The following is a 25,264-nucleotide window of genomic DNA, read 5'->3' as shown; positions in this document are numbered from 1 at the left end:
TTAAAATAAATTAAAATTATTTAATTAATTAAATCATTAAAATAATATAAAGTAAATTTATATTTAAAATTAAAATAATATAAATTATATTTATATTCAATTAAAATAATATAAAATTAAATTAACTAAGTTTAACCCTGCTTTGCCAGGATGATTTTGTTGCTCTCCTCAGCTGATGCTCAGTCCACCCAGGCTGTCCCAGGTACAACTTCACCCTGAATTTGAAACCATAACAGTCACACCGGCCCCTCTCTGGTGTGAATTCCTTCTCTCCCAGTTTCCCCACCCCTTTTTCTCCCAGTAGGACCTTTCACCTGATCCAACAGTGACTTTTTCAATATCTGTTCTGTTTGACCCCTGGAAAAACCCCAAAATTGCCCCTCAGAAATATCTCTGAGTGAGCAAAACCCAGACATGAAGTTCCCCTTCTCTGGAGGGGGGAAGTTTTGTGCTTGTAAATCTTAATCCTCCTGATATTTAGTTTTCAGAACCTCCGAGATTTCCCTTCTCTGAGCTTCTCCCTGGAGAGAATTCCAATTTTTCCACTGTCATGGGGAGACCCCTGAGCCTCTTTGCTCATCCAGCAGCTCGAGTGGTGTTCACATCCCTCTCCAGCCCTGTTTTCCTCAGGGAGCAATTCCAGTAGGAAATCCAAAGCCAGGATTGGGTCAGAAGTGCTTCTCCACCTCCAAATAGAAAGATTTCCAGGGGTTTCTCAGCTCCAGACACTTGTTTTGAGAGATGCCTTTGGAGCCACATCTGGAGAGTTTGGATCCTATCCCACTTGAAGCATTTCTTGCCACCAAGAACCAGCCTGGGCAGACTCCAGCCACCTCCAAACCAGTCACTTAGGGGGTGGGAGAGCTCCTCCAGGACTCAGCAGGGACATCTGCCCACTCTGCTCTGCACAGGGACCTGGAGAGGTTGGAGAGTTGGGCTGATTCCAACGGGATGAGGTTCAACCAGGCCAAGGGCCGGGTCCTGCACTTTGCCCACAACAACCCCCGGCAGCTCCAGGCTGGGCCAGAGGGGCTGGAGAGCAGCCAGGCAGGAAGGGAGCTGGGAGTGGGGATGGACAGGGAGCTGAACAGGAGCCAGAGTGTGCCCAGGGGGACAAGAGGGCCAATGGATCCTGGGCTGGAGCAGGAACAGTGTGGCCAACAGGTCCAGGGAAGTGATTCTGCCCCTGGACTCAGCACTGGTGAGGCCACCCCTGGAGTGCTGTGTCCAGTGCTGGGCCCTCAGCTCAGGAAGGACATTGAGGGGCTGGAGCAGGTGCAGAGGAGAGCAACGAGGCTGGGGAAGGGACTGGAGCACAAGTGCTGTGAGGAGAGGCTGAGGGAGCTGGGGCTGTTCAGCCTGGAGAAGAGGAGGCTCAGGGGAGACCTCCTCACTCTCTGCAACTCCCTGACAGGAGGGGGGAGCCAGGGGGGGGTTGGTCTCTTTTCCCAGGCAACCATCAGCAAGACAAGAGGGCTCGGGCTTCAGCTGTGCCAGGTGAGGTTTAGGTTGGAGATTAGAAAGAATTTCTTTGCAGAGAGGGTGCTCAGCCATTGGAATGGGCTGCCCAGGGAATGGTGGATTCTCCATCCCTGGAGGTGTTTAAGAAGAGACTGGATGTGGCATCAGTGCCATGGGCTGGGAACCACAGCTGGGTTGGATCAAGGGTTGGACTCGATGATCTCAGAGGTCTCTTCCAACCCAGCTGATTCTATGATTCTATGAAAGTCACCCCAGATAAGCCTGTTTGTCCCCCGTTAAGATAGAGGAGGTGCAGGAGGCAACAAAAGCAACATCCCAGCCATCCTGGGGGAAGAAATCCCTCTCCTTGCTTTAAGACTCAGCTGCTCCTGGTCTCTAGAGAGACAAGACTCACATGGCTTCAACCCCACCAGCTTGTAGAGCAACCATTGCATCCACCAGACGCATCTGTATTTCATGGATCATAAAATAATTGGATTTCCTGAGCTGGAAAGGTCCCACAAGGATCACCAAGTCCAACTCCAACACCCCAAGAATCCCACCATTCAATCCCATCTCAGTAGGAATTGGATTTAGATGCATTAAAAAAATCAGGTCCCTTTCCTTTCTCACCCAAGCTGAGGGGTTTTAGAAAAGATTTTCTGCTGGTTTGCCTCCAAAATCCACGGGACATCCCCGGGAAAGGGATCCCGGAATGCTGAGCTCTGGCTGAATTTCAGTCTCCAGCACCTTCCCCGGGGGCCTGACCCTGCTCAGGGCTGAAAAAGTGGCTGAGTTATGATGGAAAGGATCAAAAAATGCCTCCCTGCTAAAACAAGGCTTGAATCACCTCTCGGTGACGTCAGGGCTGGCGATTTTGGGGCAGGAAAAGCTCTATGATTAAGTGATTGAGCTGAAGCAAAACCATTCTTTTGGGTCTATTTGAAAGCTACACTTTTCCATTTTTTCCCCTGGCAGATCATTTGAACAAAATAAGCCCATTTTGTTTACCTGGGAACTTCTTCCCGTTTAAAATAAATACTTTTGTGTTTTTGAGTTGAAAGCGAAACGAGGGAAATATTGTTTCAAACAGAGACATCAAATGGGGTTTTTTTGGGAGGGGGAAAGGTAAATTGAAGCTTTTCTCTTTCAAAATTGTCTGGTTTGGTTATTTCAACCCAAACAAAAGAACTGAGGTTGATATAAAACCCCAGCACGTTGCAGGTGACCTAAAAGTGTGGTTTCCAGTGTCAAAAAAGTTCCAAGGGGAAAACGTTTTCCCGGCTCCAGCAACAATTGATTCACGAGTGGAATTAGGATTTAAAGCTCAGGCCACACAGTTTAATCCATTCCCTCCCCAGCTCAGTGAAATCTTTTTGGAACAGGACAGAAGTGGAGGAGAAAAAAAAGAGGGACAGAGAAATCTGCAGGGGGGATAAAAGGGGAGATGTGGAAGGCTCTGGGATCCACTTCACTTGGAAACGAGGAATAAAGCAGTGGAAGAGCAGGACAACTCGATCCTGAGCACCAGAGACCTTTCCAAAAGTGAAAGGCAGCAGAGGGAATTCATGGAGAGAAATGCAAGGCAGTAATTAATTGATAAATGGCATTAGAGAGTTTTCTAAAGGAGGAGACTCCAACGTGACTTATCTTCCCACAGGCAGGAGACAATTGCTCCCTCCTTTCACCTTGCACAGAAGGACAGGGAAGGGGGAATCTGAAGAGGGATCTGGAAGCTGGAGACAAAAGAGAAAGGAAAAATCCTCCACCTCCAGCACAGGGGCTGTTGGAGACTGAGCTGCACAAGATGAGGAAAAGCAAAATACAATTATCTCCAACAAAAAGTTCTTCTTGCAAGTGTGGAGGTGAAAAGAGGAGAAAAGTGGGATTAAAGTGAATCCCAACCTTGTAGGGAAGAGGGATCCAGAGATTTATCTCCACATAGGCAGGAGACAATTGCTCCTTCCTTTCATACCTTGCACATAAGGACAGGGAAGGGGGAATCTTTCAGTTCTGAAGGTGAAAAGGGATCTGGAAGTTGGAGACAAAAGAGAAAGGAAAATCCTCCACCTCCAGCACAGGGGCTGTTGGAGACTGAGCTGCACAAGATGAGGAAGAGCAAAATACAACTATCCCCAACAAATAATTCCTCTGGTAATGGTGGGAGGAAAAGGGGGGGAAAACTGGGATTAAAGTGAATCCCAACCTTGTAGGGAAGAGGGATCTGGCGGCTGGGCTGTTTCCCCAGCTCCACACTCACTGTTAGCAACCACCTGGAATCCCTGAGGCAGGATTAGCCAAGGAATGGGAACACTGGGATTTCCATGTCTCAATGGAGGTGTCACCACTCCTGTCACAGCCAGCGGGGACCAAACGCTCCTAAATCAGGCATCTGGTATCCTCTGAGATATCCAGAGGTGTGCAGGACACCTGCATCCTTCTGGAGCAGCACACAGGGGATGCAAGAGCTGCACCACGGCATCAAACTGCAAGAGAGAAGGGTTAAGTGGGATATTGGGAAGGAATTCCTGGCTGGGAGGGTGGGGAGGCCCTGGCACAGGTTGGGTAGAGAAGCTGTGGCTGCCCCTGGATCCCTGGAAGTGTCCACGGCCAGGTTGGAACAACCTGGTCTAGTGGAAGGTGTCCCTGCCCATGGCAGGGGGTGGAACTGGATGAGCTTTAGGGTCCTTTCCACCTCAGACCATTCCATGATTCCATGATTGATTCCATGAGCCACCCAAGACCTGGGTGAGCGGTCTCAGGAGACACCAGCTCCTCAGGAGACAACCTCTGTCCTCATCAGTCCTTTTCACGTGGACTAAACAGTGATTCCTCTCCATCCCAACAGGACACACGCCCTGAGTTCTGCTCAGTTTAAGAAGGAGAAGCAAAATCTGGGCAGTTTAAATTTAAAGGATTTATAGAGGGATTAAACCACTTTGTCCAGCAGGTTTTAACGATGGCGAAACGAGAATATCCATATTAAATGAATATTTTATTTTATACCAACGATCAGACGAAAAAAACCTTAATTAGAACTCTTTCCTACACGACATAAACAACATAAACACTAAAAATCTACTAGTAGAGTCTAATAGAGCATGAAGTGGTCTAGTGCACTGTGACAAAGCAATTATTGCAGCAGTTATATCAAAGCTGGCAAAAAGAAATGATTATGAAGGAGAGATGTGATGTAACTCCCCCAGCCCAACGCTCGTGGGGAGATCTCTGCTCTCAGCCTCCAAGAGTCACCTTGGGGGTGTCCCCAGCCAAGGTAGGAATCTCCACCCCTTCCCCCAGGAAGGGTTGTGCCAGAAGATCCTGACTGCAGGAGAGGGGACTGGATTTTCTAGGATAAAGTGACTGAGTGCCAGTCCCACCTTCCCAGACCAGCTCCCAGCTCCTCTGGCACCTCAGAGTTCCAAAAGCAGGGGGTGTGTTCCAAGTGGGATGAGCCAGGATGGTTTTAGCAGAGTTAACACCCAGACAACGCCCTGGCTCAAGCAGTTGATCTGGCAGGATGGCTGGATTAACAACTGGATTAACAGCTGGATTGGATCTTGGGGCTGCTCAGGGTGGGACTATCCTGCCACAAAGGTCTCCCCAAAGCCTTCCCTTCTCCAGGCTGAAGAAAAGACCCCCCTGGCTCTTCCCAGAGCAGCTCCTCCATTCCCAACCCCGCTGGATATCGGGCAGGTGGAACAGCCCAGCAGCTCTTCATTCTTGTCATGACACAAATGCCATTTCCAGCCAACTCTGAGCCAATCCAGGAGAACCTGACCCGAATCAGTACCCCCCATTCCATGCCTGGTCCGGGTCACCCTCCCATCAAGGCAGAGCTGAAATCATTCCCAGGGCATTTTGTGGCTCCCCCCTCCCCGTGATGGCTCCGCTGAACTCCGGCCAAGGCGCAGCCGCGTCGTTCCGATTCCATTAAAACCCAGAGGGGAAGGAGGGAAGGGAAAGGCAGGAGGGAGCTGAGTGTCCTTGGGGTCAGGCAATCTAACAAATCATGGAGAAGCCATTAGCACCAGGGAATGACAGGAGGGAAAACAGGGCAGGAGTTAAGCCCAGAGCCTCCGGATCCATCAGCCGCGCCGTTATTCCGCGTTGCTCCAATGGTGTGTCAGCACAACGTGTAATCATCCCCATTGTTATTCTGCTCCAACCATCCCTCCCTGCTCTCACTCCAGAATGACTTTTCCTGGCCATCAGAGATCAAGGAGAAAGCACAGAGTCCAGCTCACATCAGTCCTTGCACTCAGTCAGCTCAGGCCTGATCCTGCCGGTTTTAATGCACTAATTCCCATTTGCGAAGGAAAATAACCCCCAAAATCCCAGGATTGTAGGAAAATCTATTTCCAAAGTGGAGAACACTGGACTTAAAGAACATCAATGTTTCAAACACCAGGCCTGGGGAAAGACACCCCCTGTTCTCCTCAGGGCTTTTATCAGCCCTGGCCATCCCTCTCTGAGGGGAGCTTCAAACACATCTGCAAGAACTTCTCTATTTTTCCATAACAGGGAGAGTTTCTCTGGAATGCAGGAGGAGAAATAATCTAAAACTGTCTCTGGGGAAGATGCTTCTTCCAGGTAGCAAAGGTTTTTTGAAGCTGAAAACCCCTGATCTCCTCGTAGTGAAATCTTCTGGAAGGGTCTCCCACCCTGACACCGCTGTGTGCTTGGAAGGAGAGGGAATAGCTGGAGCAGAGGTTTAGTCGGCCCTGGAGTCATGAAGACTTCAAGTGGGATGTTGTTTTGGGGGTGGATGGTGGCAAAGCTTGTAATGTTCTGGGTCTTCAAGGTTTTGAGGGGCTGGGACAGCGTTTGGCAGAGTCCTCGTGGTGTTTGCAGAGTTGGGATGGGAAAAAAAGGGAGTGTCCAGCTCTGGAGGTGAAAAAAAACAACCTTGGATGGTGTAGCCCACACACATAAATGTGTATTCCCACCTGGAATCCTGTGTCCAGCTCTGGGGTCCTCAGCACAAGAAGGACGTGGAGCTGCTGGAGAGAGTCCAGAGGAGGCCCTGGAGATGAGGAGAGGGATGGAGCAGCTCTGCTGGGAGGAAATGCTAAGGGAGAGCTGGGATTGTTCACCTGGAGAAGAGAAGGCTCCAGGGAGAGCTGAGAGCTCCTTGCAGGGCCTAAAGGGGCTCCAGGAGAGCTGGAGAGGGACTGGGGACAAGGCAGGGAGGGACAGGACAAAGGGAATGGCTTCAAACTGGGAGAGGGTAGAGTTAGGTGGGATATTGGGAAGGAATTCCTGGCTGTGAGGGTGGGGACACCCTGTCCCAGGTTGGGCAGAGAAGTTGTGGCTGCCCCTGGATCCCTGGAAGTGTCCAAGGCCAGGTTGGAGCAACGTGGACTAGTGGAAGGTGTCCCTGCCCATGGCAGGGGGTGGGACTGGATGGTCTTTAAGGTCCCTCCCAATACAAACCATCCTGTTATTTATGGAAGGAACAGCAGCACCTGGATGTTTGGGATTTCCCAGCCTCAGCTCTGGAAATCCTGGAGCATTTCCTGACCTCCTGCTGCAAACACAGCCGAGCTCAATCCATCCCCACTCCAGGGCCTGCTCTCTCCCAAGCCACATTTCCCATCCCAGGAAACCACGTGGGTTTTCCAAGTTCAGTGGAGAAAGTTCTCCAGCCGATTGTCCGATGGTTTGGGTTTGGGCTTTTTCAAGTGTTGTTCATGTCACTCAATGCCAAGGATTTCAAAGTGTGTCATCACTGATTTCCTTTTATCATGAACTACCAGGTTTGAGGGCTGGTTCAGAGTTGTGCCAGAGGAAGATCGAGGCAAAGCTGCCTTGATTAACACCCTATTTTGAAACCTTCCTGCCTCTTGTTCCAATTGATTTTCTTTTGCTTCTGCTCTAAAAGGGAGGGGAGGGAAAAAAAAAAAAAAAAAAACGAAAAGAAAAAGGCACAACCAAATAAAACCTGAAAAAAGAGCTCCATCCAAGGGAACATCAAAGGGAACTGAGCTGTTTTCACTCCTGGTATAAAAATGAAAACAAGCAAAGACCAAACTGCACGAGTGATGATAATAAAGTGCCTGGAAACAGAGCCCTGGAGATGCCTTGACTCAGTCCTGAGATGTTTGCAACACAAAAGCTTCACACACGTGCAAAACCCTCCCGGGAAAGGCTCCGTGGGCTGCGAAAAAATCCTGCCAGGAATCATTTGAAACTCAAAGAATGACTAAGCTTTGTCCTACAGCCACAGCTTTTCTTGCTGGAAAGGGCAAGCAGGGGGAGAAAACCCAACCAAATGAAAGAGGAGGAAAAAGAGCTGGAAAGAAAAAAAACCCATTGGGAGAAAATCAGGTTGTTCATCCATTTCATCATTTTGCATTCACTAACGAAAGCAGGAGCGGTGGACACTGGGCTTTGGTCACCTCAGATCCAGTGGGGAGCAGGTAATTCCTGTCACATGTTCCCTGGGTTTGTCCTGAGGGATTTGCTCCACCCTGGCACAGGGATTCGGGGCTGGACAACCCTGCACAGCACAAGCCTCGACGAGACCCCCAGGAGAGCAAATCTCAGGCTCTGGAGACCCTCATTCCCCTCGGGATGGGTCCTGTCCTGCAGCTGTAACCCCATCTTTGCCCTTCCCCTCATGCTTTCTGCCCCTCTCCGTGTCTTGCTGGGAATCCAAAAGGGTAAATTCACACCTGGCTGGAAAATTATCCCCGAATCTCTGTCGAGTTCAGAAATGGGGACAAATTTTTTAGCAGGGCCTGTTGCTGTGGGACAAGGAGAGGGGTTTGAACGAAATGAGGGTTGATTTAGGTCAGATAGAGAGAAGAAGCTTTTTATGATGAGGGTGGGGAGGCCCTGGCACAACTTGCCCAGAGAAGCTGTGGATGCTCCATCCCTGGAAGTGTCCAAGGCCAGGTTGGAGCAACCTGGGATAGTGGAAGGTGTCCCTGCCCATGGCAGGGGGATGGATTGAGATGGTCCTTTAAGGTCCTTTCCAACCCAAACCATTCCATGATTCTGTGATCTCAGCTGAGCGTCTGCATCCAAACCAGGCATGTTTCATGTGCTCTGCTGCTCCCCAGGGATCTCTCTGCTCTCCAGGGAGTCCTCTACTCTCCAGGGACCCCTCTGCTCTCCAGGGGTCTCTCTTCTCTCCAGGGATCTCTCGACTCTCCAGGGATTTCTTTGATCTCCAGGGATCTCTCTGCTCTCCGGAGATCTCTGTGCTCTCCAGAGAGCTCTCTGCTCTCCAGGGACCCCTTGGGTCTCCAGGGACCCCTCTGCTGTCCAGGAATCTCTGTACTCTCCAGGGATCTCTCTGCTCTCCAGGGACTTCTTTCTTCTCCAGGGATTTCTCTGCTCTCTAGGGACCCTTCTGCTCTCCATGGATCTCTCTTCTCTCCAGGGATCTTTGTGCTCTTCAGAGACCTCTCTACTCTCCAAGGATCCCTCTGCTCTCCAAGAACCTCTGTGCTCTCCAGGGACTTCTTTGATCTCCAGAGATCTCTCTGCTCTCCAGGGATCTCTGTGCTCTCCAGGGATCTCTCTGCTCTCCAGGGACTTCTTTCCTCTCCAGGGATTTCTCTGCTCTCTAGGGACCCCTCTGCTCTCCATGGATCTCTCTTCTCTCCAGGGATCTTTGTGCTCTTCAGAGACCTCTCTACTCTCCAAGGATCCCTCTGCTCTCCAAGAACCTCTGTGCTCTCCAGGGACTTCTTTGATCTCCAGAGATCTCTGTGCTCTCCAGGGATCCCTCTGCTCTCCAGGAATCTCTCTACTCTCCAGGGATCTCTCTGCTCTCCAGGGACTCCTCTGCTCTCTGGGAATGTCTGTGCTCTCCAGGAACCCCTCTGCTCTCCAAGGATCTCTCTTCTCTCCAGGGATTTCTTTGCCCTCCAGGGACCTCTATGTTCTCCAGGGAGCTCTGTACTCTCCAGGGATCTCTTTGCTCTCCAGGGACCTCTTTGCTCTCCAAGGTCCTCTCTGCTCTCCAGGGACTCCTCTGCTCTCTGGGAATGTCTGTGCTCTCCAGGGATCTCTTGTCTCTGGGGATCTCTTGTCTCCAGGAACCCCTCTGTGCTCTTCAGGAATCTCTCTGCTCTCCAGGGACCCCTCCGCTCTCCAGGGATTCCTCTACTCTTCAGGGATCTCTCTGCTCTCCAGGCACATCCCTACCTTCACTCACCTTTGCTCTCCAAACCCCTGTGGACTCCAGAAGCTGCTCCTTTCCCCCAAGACTCCACATCCTCAGGAAGCACCGGCTCCAGACGTTGTCCAAGCTCACCCATTCCTTCCTTTCCTTCTCCAAGCAAGGATTTGAAAGAGAAGGTTGTGGAGGCAGAGCTGGCACAGAAGTGCTGCTTCCCCACTCTCACTTTGAACTTCACAGCACTGAGACTTGAAAGACACTCACAGCTCGGAGAAACACTTGAAAATTAGAGAGATAAGGCATAAGCTCCAGGCAACACTTCAGCAACAGCCTCCCCAGGACCTCAGTCTTCGTCGTGTGGGTGTGTTTAATATCATTGATGTGTTTTTCCCCCTCGCTCTGGATGGGTAGAAGTGGATGCAGAGAACTAAAGTCAAGCTGTGCATTGTATTTTTGTTTTTAACAGGCCCCTTCTCGGCTCCAAGGAGGGATCTCTCGGCCCTGGGTGGGAGGGAGGGAGGGCTGGAGAGGGATCCTCGTCTGCCAAAGACAAAGACAGCCAAAGGAAAGAGCAGGAGCTGGAAGGTGATAAATGGTTCGACTTCCTCAGCTGCAGGAGCCTCTTCATTAATTGCTTCGTTGCTTTTTTGTCCCTTTTTTTCCAGGATTTTTTTCCCCCTTGGCTCTGTGCGTGGATCTGTCTGCCAGCATTTCTCTGTGCCCATGGATGTGTTACCTGCCTGTGTGGTGCCATTCCTGGTGTTCATCCCCCTCATCCCTCCCATTCCAGGATGCAGCAGAAACGAGGAAAATAAGAAGATCAAATAAATTTTAAAAAGGATGAGGAAAAAAAATGAAAGGAATTGTCCAAGCAGTGTTTGGACAACGCTCTGAGGGACAGGGTGGGATTGTTGGGGTGTCCTGTGAGGAGCTGGACTTGATCCTTGTGGATCCAGCTCAGGAGATTCCAGGGTTCCATGAGATGGTTTTACTTTTTGCTCTAGAAATGTCACCTCGTCCTGCATCCCAGGGGACAGAGCCTGTCTGGGGCCAGGACACCCCCAGCAAAGCTGCTGCACCTCAAAACTCAGGCTCCCCTCCCAGGGTGACCTCCCCAATGTGCTCCAGAAAATTCCCCTCCATTTCTGAAGCTCGTGGAAGCCACTCCCTCACCGGGGACTCACCACATTCCCTTCTTCACTTGGCCTTTCTTCCATGTCCCACAAGGAAAACCCTGAGGAGCCCAAGGGTGTCAGAAGCCCAGGGAGCTGCTGTGGGTCAGGACAGGGTACAGGGGGGACAGAGGAAGGACTGGGGACTCCAAGGGACAGACTGAGGGCAACCAAGGCATGGAGAGGGGAACCAAGGCATGGAGACAGAGGCAAAAACCTGCCCAAGGGCAGGGAGATCTTCCCAGCTCCATCCCAGGTGTGGAGGGTGACAGTGACCCCTGAGGTGGCCAGGGAGGGGCAGTCACGGAGTCGTGGAATCACAGAATGGTTTGGGATGAAGGGACCTTAAAGAGTATCCAGTGCCCCCCCCCCTGCCATGGGCAGAGACACCTTCCACTAGCCCAGGGTGCTCCAACCTGGCCTTGGACACTTCCAGGGATCCAGGGGAAGACACAGCTTCTCTGGGAAATTCATTCTATGGCCTCCTCATCCTCACAGCCAGAATTCCTTCCCAATATCCCATCTAACTCTGCCCTCTGGCAGTGGAAAGCCATTTCCTGTGTCCTGTCCCTCCATCCTTTGTCCCAGATCCCTCTCCAGCTCTCCTGGAGCCCCTTTAGGCCCTGCAAGGGGCTCTCAGCTCTCCCTGGAGCCTTCTCTTCTCCAGGTGAACCCCCCCCCCCCCCAGCTCCCTTAGCCTTTCACACATTCCCGTTTATGACAAGGAAAACCACTGGGAAGCTCAAGGAGCCCCCAGGAACATTCAGCAGCTTTCCCGTCCAGCTGATGCTTTAAATGGATTTGTAGATGATGGGCCAGAGGAGAAAGACCAAGGAGAAGAGCTGCACTTGAGGACCCGCTCCCTGGAAATCCCAGCAATTCCAAGCAGATGCTGAGCAGAGGATTCGTGGTCATCTGCTGCCATCTAGTGCCCACCTGGACGCCCAAAACCCCTTCCTGGATCCAGGAATTTCTCTTACCGGGCTTCAAATCCTGCCTGTCCCGTGGAACCACGGGCCACATCTTGTATTTGTGGCTGCATCGGGGTGGACACCACCCACCTGCACACCCTGGGACCACCTCGGGTTCCACAAAGCCAGCAAAGAGACCATCGGGCATCACCCCCAAATTCCCATCCTCTCATGTCCCTGCTCCAAACAGGGAGCTGGGTGGGACTGGGAGGGACTGGGAGGGACTGGGAGGGCTGTTCCCAGCACTGCTGCTCTCTGTGCCTGAGGAAAAGGGACGTGGTGGATCCTTTTGCACCACGGCCCAGCACAATCTGCCCCAAGAAAAAGGATGTGCAAGGACATCCCAGGCAGAGAAAGGGTTTCTTTGAGAAGGGTGGAAACACCTTTGAGTACTTATTGTGTCCCACTGAGCAGAGCTCCAGATCTTTGCAGCACCCCTGAGTCCAAACCTGTGGGTTTCTCTCAGTTCCTTTCCATCAATTCCTTTCCATCAATTCCTTTCTATCAATTCCTTTCTCTCAATTCCTTTCTCACCTGAAGATCTCAGATTCCCCCCCAGATGTATGTCCTAGTTCTGCCCTGCTGGTGAAGTTTGGGCAGATGGAGTGGCTGAACTTTCCCCACTGGCAGCAGGAGGAGATGAAGGGGAAGGTGGTGGCCAAGCAGGACATTAATGGGCAAGAACCCAAAACTCTGCATCAGCTTGAGGAGACCATCCAAAAAAACCTTGCTGGTTTTTTGACCTGTCATCCCTCACTTCGTCACAGAGTTAAAGGGTCCAACACGTGGAGAAAAGGTTTTTCCAAGCACTTCATCCCTGCAGTGGTTTCTCCAATCCCTCCCCAGCTGTTTGACCCTCCGCTGGCACAGTGGGCAGCAGAAGGGAGGGGATGCCCAGGAAGGGAGCAGGTTTTTCCCTCTCCAGGAGCTCCAAAGGCTCTGATCATGTCAGAATTCCTCAGGAGATCATTAAAACCAACGGGACCTTGGGAATGTTTAGGGATCAGCTCATTCACCTCTGGAGCTCGTGTGAGGACGATCTCGAGAGGTCCTTTTCAACCCAAAGGATTCTGTGATTTTGTGACTTGTTATTAAAGGAAGAGGAGATGTTGGATCCAAGATCGCACATGGACATCTGTGAACCAAGAAAAGTATGGAGGCACCAGAGATCCCAGGATCACTAAGGCTGGAAAAGCCCTCCAAGGTCCCTGTGCCTGATCCCACCTTGTCCCCCAGCCCAGAGCACTGAGTGCCACATCCAGTCCTTCCTTGGACACCTCCAGGGATGGGGACTCCACCACCTCCATGGGCAGCCCCTTCCATCATTTAACAACCCTTTCCATGAAGAAATTCTTCCTGAAGATGCTTCAGGGAAGACCCACGTGCAAGACCAAAGGATTCAAAGCAAAGCCTGATCATGAGAGTAAGGACAGCTCAGGTTAAGGTGGCCTTAAGCCCATCCTGTGGATAATGAAACACCAGAACAGCTTCCTGAGGGTTGTCCCTGAACCTACCCCATGGCTGGACACATCTCCAAGAGATCTGTCCCAGGTCAGGTAGGATCTACCCCAGTGTCGTTGATATGGGACACACGGATGGACTGAACCATTCCAGGTTTAAGGGAGTCCTGGGATCTGTTTGCAGGTCATGGAAAACCTGGAGATCTTGGTGTCTAAAGGGTTCAGGGAACTTCAGAGCGAGAAAAGAGCCAGAGGAGCCAGGGGACTGTAGAAAGTCTTTGTTCTCGTTTCAGACCCTGATAGAGCCGCGTGTCAAGTCACAGGAAAAGTGGCACAAAACTGTGCAAGGTCAACAGCACCTTTGATCTGAGGATTGTAAAGCCCTTTCAAGACATGAGTTTGTTCAACCTCACAACACCCCTGTGAGGTAGGTTATCACCTCCCCCCTTTCCACACGGGGGGAACTGAGGCACAGAGAAACGCAGCGGCTCGGCCGAGGCCTCTGGACAAGCCGATGACACGGGCAGGAGGTTTTCCTGCTCCTCATCCCATTGGGAGAGCAGAGTGTCAGCAGCTCCAGGAGCCACTGCTGGGCTTGGCCCACGAGCAGGGAACAGGCAACGTTTGTGGGGGGGGCTCCTGAGCCCCCTGAAAGCACCCTGGTGACCCGCTGGTGCCACCAGCACTTGAGGCATTGAAACACTTCCCAGGAGGCTGCTCCTTCCAGGTGACCCCAGGGTTGTCACCTTGTGCAATCGGACAGGAGGGGCAGGAGGAGCCTGAGAACTTGGATCCTTCGTGGAAATGTCCCAATCCAAGCTGGAAATCGTGTTTCTCTCGTGGCAAATGTCTCTCCCTGGAGAGGATGCCCCAGCATGGAGCTCTGGTGGCAGTGGGTGGTGGTGGAGGGGGGGGTCTCACCAGGAGGAGAAGGAGGAGGTAGCTAGAAGGACATTACACTGTCACCAGCATCTTCCATCAGTGTTGGACGTCCTCGTGCCCCTCGGGTCACCCCAGCCCAGCCCATGTGCAATGTCAGGGAGAAACCAGAGCTGGGAGGCAAATTGGCCGGGAAGCAATGCCAGGATGGAATGTCCACCGTGGAAACCCCACCTCCAACCTTCAGTGAAGTCATAGTACCAGTTTCCCCTCTCCTCCCCACCTCCCCACCCCCCAGTTTTTGTGCTGAATACAAATTCTGTCTTATAAAAATAGTCCTCTGGTATCAAAAGACAAATAAAAGGAGGGGAATGAAGGACCCCTGTGGGCAGAGCAGTGCAAATCAGGAGAGCCAGCTCAGGAAGGACGGGCTTCAGGTGGCCTTGGATTGTCACTTCTTGGAGGGGAAGGAGGTTGATTGGACTTTGATGGCTGGGACTGGCCTGGAGTGAGGAGAAGAAGAAGAAGGAGACAATTCTTTGAGTGCAAACATCAACCACCCACCACCTCCACCACAACCAACCTCCCACAGCTCAGGGCAGACAGAGCAGCTGCTGCCCCTGAGACCAGAGGGCACCTGGCACTGGCACTGCTGTGGTCACCCATGTCCCCCTGCAGAGGTCAAACCACAGATTGCACTGGTTTGAGGTGGTTTCTCCTTTGGTGGACCCTGAGAACCCTGACAGGACATGTGGTGACACCAGGTAGTGACCAGCAGTGGGAATGATGTTGCCCAGGGACACCTCCAAACAGCCAAGGTGGTTTGTGCACCACCAAGAGACATCACCAACTCAACCAACCCCACATGGAGCCTGTTCCCATCCTGGGGATTCATGACTCATGGAATCACGGAATGGTTGAGCTGGAAGGGACCTTAAAGATCGCCTTGTCCTGCCATGGGCAGGGACACCTTCCACCAGATCAGATTCCTCCAACCTGGCCTTGGACACTTCCAGGGATCCAGGGGCAGCCACAACTTCTCTGCCCAACCTGGGCCAGGGCCTTCCCACCCTCACAGCCAACAATTCCTTCCCAGCATCCCATCTATCCCTGCCCTCTGGCAGTGGGAAGCCATTCCCTCTTGTCCTGTCCCTCCATCCCTTGTCCTAAGTCCCTCTCCAAGATTGTTCTCAGTGGGCAGCACAGACAAAACCCCACAGTTTGGGGAAGGGAGATGATTTTGGCTGCCAGGATGTGCCAAACCCTTCCCTTCAGGAACCACAGACCAGCCCTGTTTCATCTCCTCGGAGACCTGAGCTCCAGGGATTGAGTTTCACTGAGACATTTTGGGGCACAGTCAACTCTTTGTGGTGGCAGCTGCAAAGTAAGAACCCAAAATAGTGTCAGAGGGTCAGAGCACTGACTAACACAGAAGACTGGCTGGGGATGAGGGACAACTTCATTCCTGCACAGTGGATGGATGGATACATGGATGGATACAGCCCACAAGCCCAAGCAGCAGGAATGGATGCAAACACAATTCCTTGGGGCTCCACTGACCCCTATGCAGAGGACTGGGCAGCACAGCAAAAGCTGGAAGTAGCAGTGATATTGGAAAACACTTGGACTGGAAAACCCACGTCCTCCATTCCTTTTGACACAGGTGCCCAAGCCCTGCTGTTGGTGGGGTACCCAGGGGGACTATGTCCTGCTCATCCAGGAGCTTCTGGGAAGGTGCAAATTTAATCCCAGGTCTCCTGGTTCCCAGTCTAAGGCTGAATCAAAGGCCACCCCCCACAAGCAGTGCCAGGGGTCCGTGAGATGTCCCTCACTCACCTTTGAGGTGGCATCGGTCTGCAGGGAGGGAAGAGGAGAGAGAACATCAGTGTCCATCCCGTCCCATCAGTGGCCATCCCTTCACTGAATCCCAACAGCTCCCTCCACACCTGGGATGTGTGGGGGGGATCCCCCCCCAAAATATGGCCCCTTCCTTACCCCAGCACCTCAAAACCCCAAACCTCGGCCTCTCTTGGCCAATTTTGGCCAGACCCCGCCAGGTCCTGCAGAGCAGGGAATGTCCCACCTGGGTGTGACCCCCCTGAACTGCCCCCAACCCGCAGGACCCCCCACTCGTGGTGGGGGACACTCCACTCACTTCAGGGGCCTCGTGGGGTGGCTCGTGGCGCTCGTCCCCGCCGGTTGGAAGTTGGTAGGAGGGACCATGACCAGCAGGGTCTGTCCATGGGCAGGAGGCAGTTCTTTGGCCAGGAGAGGACTCCCAGGGAGGGGCCGACGCGGGGGCTGCTGCTTTGGGACCACCTGGAATCACGGGGGATTGTGGGGAGGGATAAAACACCCTCAAGGAGCGTCCAGTGACCTCCTGCAAAACTCCCTCCCCCACAGCAGAGCTGAGATGCTCCCAGGCATGGAATGGCATCCAGGGAACCATAAAATATTCCCATGAACAACACCCAACTACCCTAAAATATTCCCATTAACAGCACACAAACTACTCTAAAATATTCCCATTAAAAACACCCCAACGACCCTAAAATATTCCTATTAACAGCATCCAAACCACCCTAAAATATTGTCGCTAACAACACCCCAACTACACTAAAATATTCCCATTAACAGTATCCAAAATACCCTAAATATTTTCATTTTCATTAACAACACTCAACACTCAAACTACCCTAAAATATTGCCATTAACAACACTCAAACTACACTAAATTATTTTCATTAACAGCACCCAAACTATCTTAAAGTATTCCCATTAACAACACCCAAACTACCCTAAAATATTCTTATTAACAACATCCAAATTATCTTAAAATATTCCCATTAACGACACCCCAACCACCCCAAAACATTCTCATTAACATCCAAACTACCTGAAAATATTCCCATTAACAACACCCAAACTACCCTAAATTACTCCCATTAACAGCACTCAAACTACCCTAAAATATTCCCATTAGCAACACCCAAACTACCTTAAAATATTCTCATTAACAACACTCAAACTAAACATTCTTATTAACAGCACCTAAATTACCCCAAAATACTATCATTAACAACACCCAAACTACACTAAAATATTCTTATTAACAGCACCTAAATTATCTTAAAATGTTCCCATTAACAGCACCCCAACCACCCTAAAATATTCTCATTCACACCCAAACTACCTGAAAATATTCCCATTAACAACACCCAAACTAAACTAAAATATTCCCATTAACAACACCCCAACCACCTTAAAATATTCTCATTAACAACATCCCAACCACCCTAAAATATTCTTATCAAAAACACAGAAACTACCTTAAAATATTGTCGTTAACAATACCCAAACTACACTAAAATATTCCCATTAACAGCACCCAAACTACCCTAAAATATTCCCATTAACAGCATCCAAACTACCTTAAAATATTGTCATTAACAACACCCCAACTACACTAAAATATTCCCATTAACAACACACCAACTACCCTAAATTATTCCCATTAGCAACACCCAAACTACTTTAAAATATTCTCATTAAGAGCACCCAAACTACCCTAATATATTGTCACTAACAACACTCAAACTACCCTAAATATTTTCAACACCCAAACTACCTTAAAATATTCTCATTAACAGCACCCCAACTACCTTAATATATTGTCATTGACAACACTCAAACTACCCTAAAATATTCTCATTAATAACATCCAACCATCCTAAAATATTCTTATCAAAAACACACGAACTACCTTAAAATCTTCCCATTAACAGCACCCAAACTACTCTAAAATATTCTCATTATCCACTGAACTTTCCTCGTTGTTGCACCAGATCCACCTCTCGGGGTGGTGTGACAGCTCCTCGAGAGATCCCAACCCAAAAACCAGCCAAAAAAACCCGGGAATTTCGGAGCCTGGAAGGAAAAGCGGAGCTCACCTGTGGGGTCCTCACGGGGCTGCAGGGAAGAGGTTTCCTGGGAGGCGGGAGCTTGGCCTGGGAGCCGCCGGCTTTGGAGTGGCCCAGGGGTGACCTGGTGACCACTGAGGGTGACCTGGTGACCGCTGAGGGTGACCTGGTGACCGGCGGGGGTGGCCTGGCAGGTTTGGGGTCTCTGGGCCGCGGGGCGACGGAATTCGGGGCCGGGCGCAGAGGGTGGACCACGTTGACGGGCTGAGAGCCGGGGTGGTGAGCGCAGGATTTGGGCAGGAACGCCGCCCGTGCCACCTGCCGGGGTGGGAAAAGCGGGAGAAAAATCCTTAGGGAGGTTTTCCCGGGAGCAGGTTTTCCTGGGAGAGGAGCACTGGGGTTTTTATTCCACTTTTACCCCTCGTTTTTACCATCCTGCCCCAAAACTGGACGTGTTTTGTGGTTGGACTCGATCCCAGAGCTCTTTGCCAACCTCAGTGATCCTGAGATTCCGTGTTTGCTCCTCACTAACCCTGTGAGAGCACACAGGGATATTATTCCTAAATTCCTCCAAAACTCCTCCTAAATTCCTCCTAAAGTCTTTCTAAATTCCTCCTAAATTCTTCCTAAATTCTTCCTAACATCTTCCTAAATTCTCTGTAAATACTTCCTAAATTCTTCCGAATTTCTTCCTAAATTCCTCCTAAATTCTTCCTGAATTCCTCTAAAGTTCCCCCTAAATTCCTCTTAAATTCTCCCTAAATTCTTCCTAAATTCCTCCTAACTTCTTCCTAAATTCTCTGTAAATACTTCCTAAATTCTTCCAAATTTCTTTCTGAATTCCTTCTGAATTCTCCCTAAATTCTTTATAAAATCCTCCTAAACTCTTCCTAAATTCCTCCTAAATTCCTCCTAAATTCTTCCTAAATTCTTCCTAAATTTTAACTTACTTTATTGATGATTTATCACTTTATTGATGATTTATCATTTACTTTATTGATGATTTATCATTTACTTTATTGATGTTTATCACTCATTTTATTGATGATTTATCACTTATTGATGACTTATCACTTTACTGATGATTTATCACTTACTTTATTGATAAGTTATTGCTTATTTTATTGATGATTTATCACTTTATTGGTGATTTATCACATTGGTGATTTATCACTTTATTGATGATTTATCACTTATTGATGATTTATCACTTATCAATACAGTAAGTTATCACTTATTTTATTGATGATTTATCACTTACTTTATTGATGACTTATCACTTTATCAATAAGTTAGAACTTATTGATGATTTACCACTTCTTACTTTATTGATGATTTATTACTTTATTGATGATTTATTATTTTATTGATGATTTATCACTTATCAATAAAGTTATCACTTATTTTACTGATGAGTTATCACTTTATTGATGATTTATCACTTTATTGATAAATTATCATTTTATTGATCATTTATCAATTTTTTATCTTATCCCTTATTGATTATTTATCACTTTATTGATGATTTATCACTTATCAATACAGTCAGTTATCACTTATTTTATTGATGATTTATCACTTACTTTATTGATGATTTATCACTTTATCAATAAGTTAGAACTTACTGATGATTTACCACTTCTTACTTTATTGATGATTTATTACTTTATTGATGATTTATTATTTTATTGATGACTTATCACTTATCAATAGAGTTATCACTTATTTTACTGATGATTTATCACTTTATTGATGATTTATCACTTACTTTATCAGTGTGGTTGGAGGTGGAAATGTTCCTCAAGGTGAAGGCAGCTTTGGGGTGGCCGTTGCTTGACTTCCGACCCATGGATTTGTTCCTGCTGGGAATTCCAAAGTCAATCACGGATGGCAACATAAAGCAACCACTTCAGGAACAGCTGCCTCCCAAAATTCTGCCCCTCAGGGAGGTCCTGTCTCAATTAACAGCTCGTTAACGGCACTGCTGGATGAGTCTATCTCAAGGCAAGGGGGGGAAGGACGGGTTGGTTGGTTTTGGGGTTTCCTCTTGAATTATTTTCGGGGCTCTGAGGGGGTTTTGTGTCTCTACCTGTGCTGGGAGGGGAAATAACGAGAACATCAAAATCCAGTGGTTCTTGGAGCCCTTAGAATTCTTGCAGCCTGCTGGGAGTGAGAACTCAGCCTCCTGGATACCAACCACCTTGATCATCACTCCCTGGGATTGTCCTGTCCAGAGGATTCTTCTTCGGCTCAAGGAATTGCTGAGAGCCTTGACTTTTCCCAGGAGAAAACTCCTCAAATCTCAAACCAGGTCTCATAAAACCCTGACAATGGCCCTGGGCATCTCCAGCTCCTCCACAACCGTTCCCACCAGGCTGGATGAAATCAGGTTCCTGAGTCCCGCTGGGTCCTCAGGAGAGGAGGGATTTAGGGTGCCCCACCCACCTGTAGGCCTCCTGGCTCCTCTTCCTCATCTCCTTTATCCATTTGTTCAGGAGGGAGTTCTCCCTGCGGTACCAGTAGTAGATGCTCATGGTCAGGGCTGGGAGGAGGAAGAGGAAGACGACGAGGAGGGCGATCAAAGCGGCCTCGTGGTCTGGCAGGGAAAGCACAGAGGGCAGTGAGGGGCTGGGAGACGCTGGGGAACACTGATCCCACCTGCCCATCACCCCAAACTAGGCACATCACTGCTGATCCCACCTCTGGAAAGGGAGCAGGACCATCCAGCAGCCTCTCATGGCAAGAGGTGGCCACCAAGCAACTGAGGTGGCCACAACCACTGACGATGGACTGTGGGACTGCCTGGACAGACCCAACCCAGCTTCTCGGGGAGCAGGGCTGCCAGCAGCTGTATCCCCCCATTTCCCCCTCTCCTGGCATCATTCCAGCCCCAGGAGTAGCGGAGAAGCCGGGACTCACTGTTGGGCTGCACGGGGCCGCTGTCCACGCTGCCCCCCAGCCCCGGCTCCTGGCAGTAGGGGGGAGCCCAGCCGGCGTCACAGTGACAGTTCTTGTTGCTGTTGCAGACCTGCAGGGAGAGGAGAAGGGTTGGAGACCACCAGGGAAGGTGTGGAAGTGGTGGCCTGTGGGGTGGGGACAAGAGTAGGTGGCGGGTGACAGGAATTCGAGTTGAAGGAGCTTGGAGCCCTGCTAATGTTCACCCCTTGAACATCAGGGAATCACAGGATGGGCTGAGTTGGAAGGGACTTCAAAGATCATCCAGTTCCACCCCCTGCCATAGGCAGGGACACCTTCCACCAGCCCAGGTTGCTCCAACCTGGCCTTGGACACTTCCAGGGATCCAGGGGCAGCCACAACTTCTCTGCCCAACCTGGGACAGGGCCTCAACACACTCACAGGGAACAATTTCTTCCCAATATCCCATCTATCCCTGCCCTCTGGCACTGGGAAGCCATTCCCTGTGTCCTGTCCCTCCACCCCTTGTCCCCAGTCCCTCTCCAGCTCTCCTGGAGCCCCTTTAGGCCCTCCAAGGGGCTCTCAGCTCTCCCTGGAGCCTTCTCTCCTCCAGGTGAACCCCCCCAGCTCTCTGAGCAGAACAAAAGGGTCAATGTGGATGTTTCACAATCACATCCCTCCACATAATCCAGCAGATCTCCCACAGGTTGCTGTTGCCTCATCTCACAAAGCCTCACATTCCACAGAGCTCCAACCCTTGCAACCCTTTGAGCTTTGGACAACAATGTCTCTTTGTACTTCCTTGGTTTTTTGCAGTCCCAGTTGTCTTTCTAACCCTTGTTTTTCTCTCAGAGGGAACAGGCACCTGCTCCGAGCTCTAAACACTCTCGAGTTCAAACTGGACCCTGATCCAAACTGTGCAGATGGTTCTTACATCAGGAATGATTTCCTGCCTCTCACTCGGACACGGGTGAGCAAAGATCCCAGCTCAGCCTCACCTGGAGCTGGTGCCCTGGGACAGATAGGAAAGGCAGAAATCCAGAGGGCTCATCCCTGGGGGGAGACACTTGGTTTGCCTTAAAAATCCGCTCCTCCTCCCAGGATTTTTCGGGAAGTCTTGGGTCATAACTCACCCCGTGGCCGTTGCACCGGGAAACGCACTTTTCCAGCTCAAAAAGGGAGGCGTTCTGGCACCGGCGGTCCTTGCAAACCTGGGGGAGAGCCAGGGAGGTTAGAGAGAGACCCAGGAGAGACCACACTGATCTTCTGAGGGCTTCCCTGGGGGTTCTCTGGAAGGATGTTGTCCTTCAGGACGTTGTCCGTTGGAAAATGCCGTTGGGATAAATCACGTCGTTCCAGGTCAACGGATTTCACTCCGATTTTCGGCCCCGCCATTCCCACATCCAGGACCAGCCACCACCACTCCCAGCCTCCTCCCCTGCCAACCCACCTGGCAGCTCCTGGACAAATAGTTCCCCATCTGGCCCTAAAACTCAGCCAAAAAACCAAAAAAAACGCTGCTGGATTTCAAACCCAGCCACGTTCTGGCCTCCCATCCCAAACCAAGATGAAAATTCCGCTGTTCAAATGCCAAATAGGGAAGGAAGTATCTCCACAGCCAGCTCCCTCTGGCAGACACCTCTGCTACCGTGTCCTCCACTAGGCCTCTGCCCTTCCTCAGCTCAAAGGTGCTGCAAAGGGGGCCAATTCTCAGTTAGCTCTGGATTTGCCATGTTGGTTCCTAACACGGCTTTCCCCGGGGAAACAATTTCTTCGTGGGAGGAAGCCTCATCCATAAAATCCTGTGGCAATTCTTGCTGGGGTTGCTCCGCTATGAATTGAACCAGAAGAGAAGCTTTGAGGCCAAGGAGAAGAATTTGGTTGCCTGAAAACCTCTGGTGATGCCCAGAAATGCCCCAAATAAGAAGAACTTGGTGGCCTACAAACATCTGGTGACATCTAGAAATGCCCCAGATGAGAATTTGGTTGCCTACAGACATTTGGTGATGTCTAAAAATGCCTCAAATGAGAATTTGGTGGCCTGCAAACATCTCGAAACGCCCCAGTCGAGACATTGCCAGGTCACGCTCGAAGGAAACCACGTCCCACATCCCGTTGGCCAAGACCCAAAGTCCACGTTAGAGCTGGGAAAGAGCCCAGGAGATGATGGTCTCCTGCAGGATCCCCCAACCCCGGGAAGGGGCACTCACCATCCCATCTCCACACTTGGTCCCTGTCATCACCAGCCCGGGGTCTGACAGGTCGTCCTCGTCGTCCCTGGCCGTGTACATGTAGGTGCCCCTGCACTTCACCTCGCGCCCGTTGAAGCGGATCGTGGTGTCGATGGACACCGTGTTGGTCCCCTGGGGCTTCTTGGCCGAGCTCTGGCACTGGATCTTTCCACACATGGCATCCCTGGGAGTGGGGAAGAGCCGAGGTGAGGGTGGGAAGTCCTTCAGTCTCCCTGCCCGTCACCCCGCGCCCGCGGGATCCTCTCCCTCAGGATTTGTGGGCACGCCGGGTTGTGACTTGGCAGGTTTGGGGAGGACGTGGATAAATCATGGACAGCACAGAGGAATGGTGGAGGGAAAGGTCAGGGGGTCCTCTAATATCCCTGGAATACTCTCAGGCACATGGTGGGATTTTTGGGGTGTCCTGTGCAGGGCCAGGAGTTGGACTCGATGGAGTGGGACTCGATGGATTTGGTCCCTCCCAACTCAGGATATTCCATGATTCCATAAACTGGGAATACTGAGGAGCACACGCTCCCTAAACAGCATCCCCTGATGCTGTCTTTGATCTTCCCACCAGGCTGTGCCGGGAGGTGCTGCCTGATGGGACAACAGGATCATTTGGGTCGGAAAAGAACCTCAAGACCATCAAGTCCAACCTCCCGGCACTGACGGAAACAGAGTCCAGAAGGATGTGGTGGCTTCCTTAGGCCCCAAAAATGGGCCTGACCCCAGAGGTTGGGGTAGGAGCCTCCCAGTCCCCTCCAAGGGGTGGGTACAGAGGGGCTGTGGGTGCAGGAGGAGGAGACAGGGCACCCAGGGTTGCCAGGGCTGCACCCACCTCTTGTCACACTTGACGTAGCGCCCTTGGCTGTCCTTGCCGCAGTTGCCGTAGGTGTTCCCAGCCATGTTCACGTCCTGGAAACAGGCGTCTGGAGCTGGCCAGGCACCTGCAGGGAGGCAGGAAAGGTCCCACTGGGATGAGGGAAAGCAGGAAGTGGGGAGAAGTACTGAAAATGGGAGCAGCAGCTGGATGTTCGTGGAGAAAACACCACGGAAAAGTCTCCTGAAGAGCTGCTGCTGAGGGTGCTGGACCAGGGACAGCACAAGAGGGATGAAAGTCTCTTTTTTCTGAGGTCTTGCAGAGGATTTTGGTCATAGAACCATAGAGTGGTTTGAGTTGGAAGGGACCAAAGCCCATCCAACTCCAACCCCCTGCCATGGGCAGGGACACCTTCCACTAGCCCAGGTTGCTCCAAGCCCTGTCCAACCTGGCCTTGGACACTTCCAGGGATCCAAGGGCAGGCACAGCTTCTCTGGGCAATCTATGCCAATGTCCCTCCACCCAATACCCTCCAACCCCACAGGTAGATGCCATGGAGAGGGGTGGGAAGGAGGCCAGGCCGGAGCTGGTGGGACTCACCTGGTCCCCAGAGCTGGACACACTGCTGGTGGTGGGTCATGCACATCCCATTGTTGCAATAGGCCTCTCCATAGGCACAGGAGGAGCCATCCAGGAGGTACACGTTGGCTGGGCAGTAGGGAGAGGCACCAGTGCAATATTCCGGGAGGTCACAGGATCCCGCTGCTTCCCGGCACATCGTCCCGGCCGCCTTCAGCTGCCACGGGAGGAGAGACAAACTGAGCCAAGGGGACGAGGTGGGATTGGCTGCTGCCTCCTGGCACAGCTTGGGGACATGAACCAGCTGGAATGTCCCCTGTGGGACCATATGGGGTCATCAAGATATGGAGATACATTCCTGGGCTGGACCACAGCCAGAAAGCTGCCAGAGGAGATTCTCCTGGAGAGGGAGTTTTGGGAAGTTCATGGAGTGACAGGTCAAAGGGGAATGGCTTCCCATGGACAGAGGGCAGGGTTAGATGGGATATTGGGAAGGAAGGAATTGCTGGCTGTGAGGGTGGTGGGGCCCTGGCACAGATTTTCCAGAGAAGTTGTGCCTGCCCCTGGATCCCTGGAAGTGTCCAAGGCCAGGTTGGAGGGGGCTTGGAGCAACCTGGTCTAGTGGAAGGTCCCCCTGCCCATGGCAAGGGGTGGGACTGGATAGTGTTTAAGGTCCCTTCCAACCCCAACCATTCCATGATTCTCCTGCAGACCAGTT

At 51.0% G+C, this 25,264-nt stretch overlaps 1 protein-coding gene across 1 annotated transcript; it reads right to left on the bottom strand.

The window, feature by feature from the left end:
* Positions 1 to 13,461: 13,461 nt before the first annotated feature.
* On the bottom strand, positions 13,462 to 24,759 carry ADAM33 (ADAM metallopeptidase domain 33). The gene is made up of 11 exons (XM_032687007.1): positions 24,568 to 24,759; positions 23,986 to 24,094; positions 23,124 to 23,328; positions 22,047 to 22,124; positions 20,917 to 21,025; positions 20,443 to 20,593; positions 19,766 to 19,856; positions 18,028 to 18,315; positions 16,233 to 16,396; positions 15,914 to 15,931; positions 13,462 to 14,580 (listed from the first exon to the last, which is right to left on the bottom strand). Exons 1-11 carry the CDS (start codon positions 24,743 to 24,745, stop codon positions 14,529 to 14,531), a joined length of 1,443 nt encoding a protein of 480 aa, XP_032542898.1. The 5' UTR covers positions 24,746 to 24,759; the 3' UTR covers positions 13,462 to 14,528.
* Positions 24,760 to 25,264: the final 505 nt, after the last annotated feature.

The sequence above is a fragment of the Chiroxiphia lanceolata genome, chromosome 4, assembly GCF_009829145.1.
Source record: "Chiroxiphia lanceolata isolate bChiLan1 chromosome 4, bChiLan1.pri, whole genome shotgun sequence".
NCBI lineage: Eukaryota > Metazoa > Chordata > Aves > Passeriformes > Pipridae > Chiroxiphia > Chiroxiphia lanceolata.
This window is presented reverse-complemented; position numbering and strand designations above follow the sequence as displayed.

Coding starts and splice junctions, on each gene's coding strand:
- ADAM33 (XM_032687007.1), bottom strand. CDS start 24,745: ATGTGCCGGGAAGCAGCGGGATCCTGTGACCTCCCGGAATATTGCACT. Junction 20,594..20,916: donor CGGCCCCGTGCAGCCCAACA/GTGAGTCCCGGC, acceptor TTTCCCTGCCAG/ACCACGAGGCCGCTTTGATC. Junction 18,316..19,765: donor CCTCCAACCACACTGATAAA/GTAAGTGATAAA, acceptor CCACCCCGGCAG/GTGGCACGGGCGGCGTTCCT.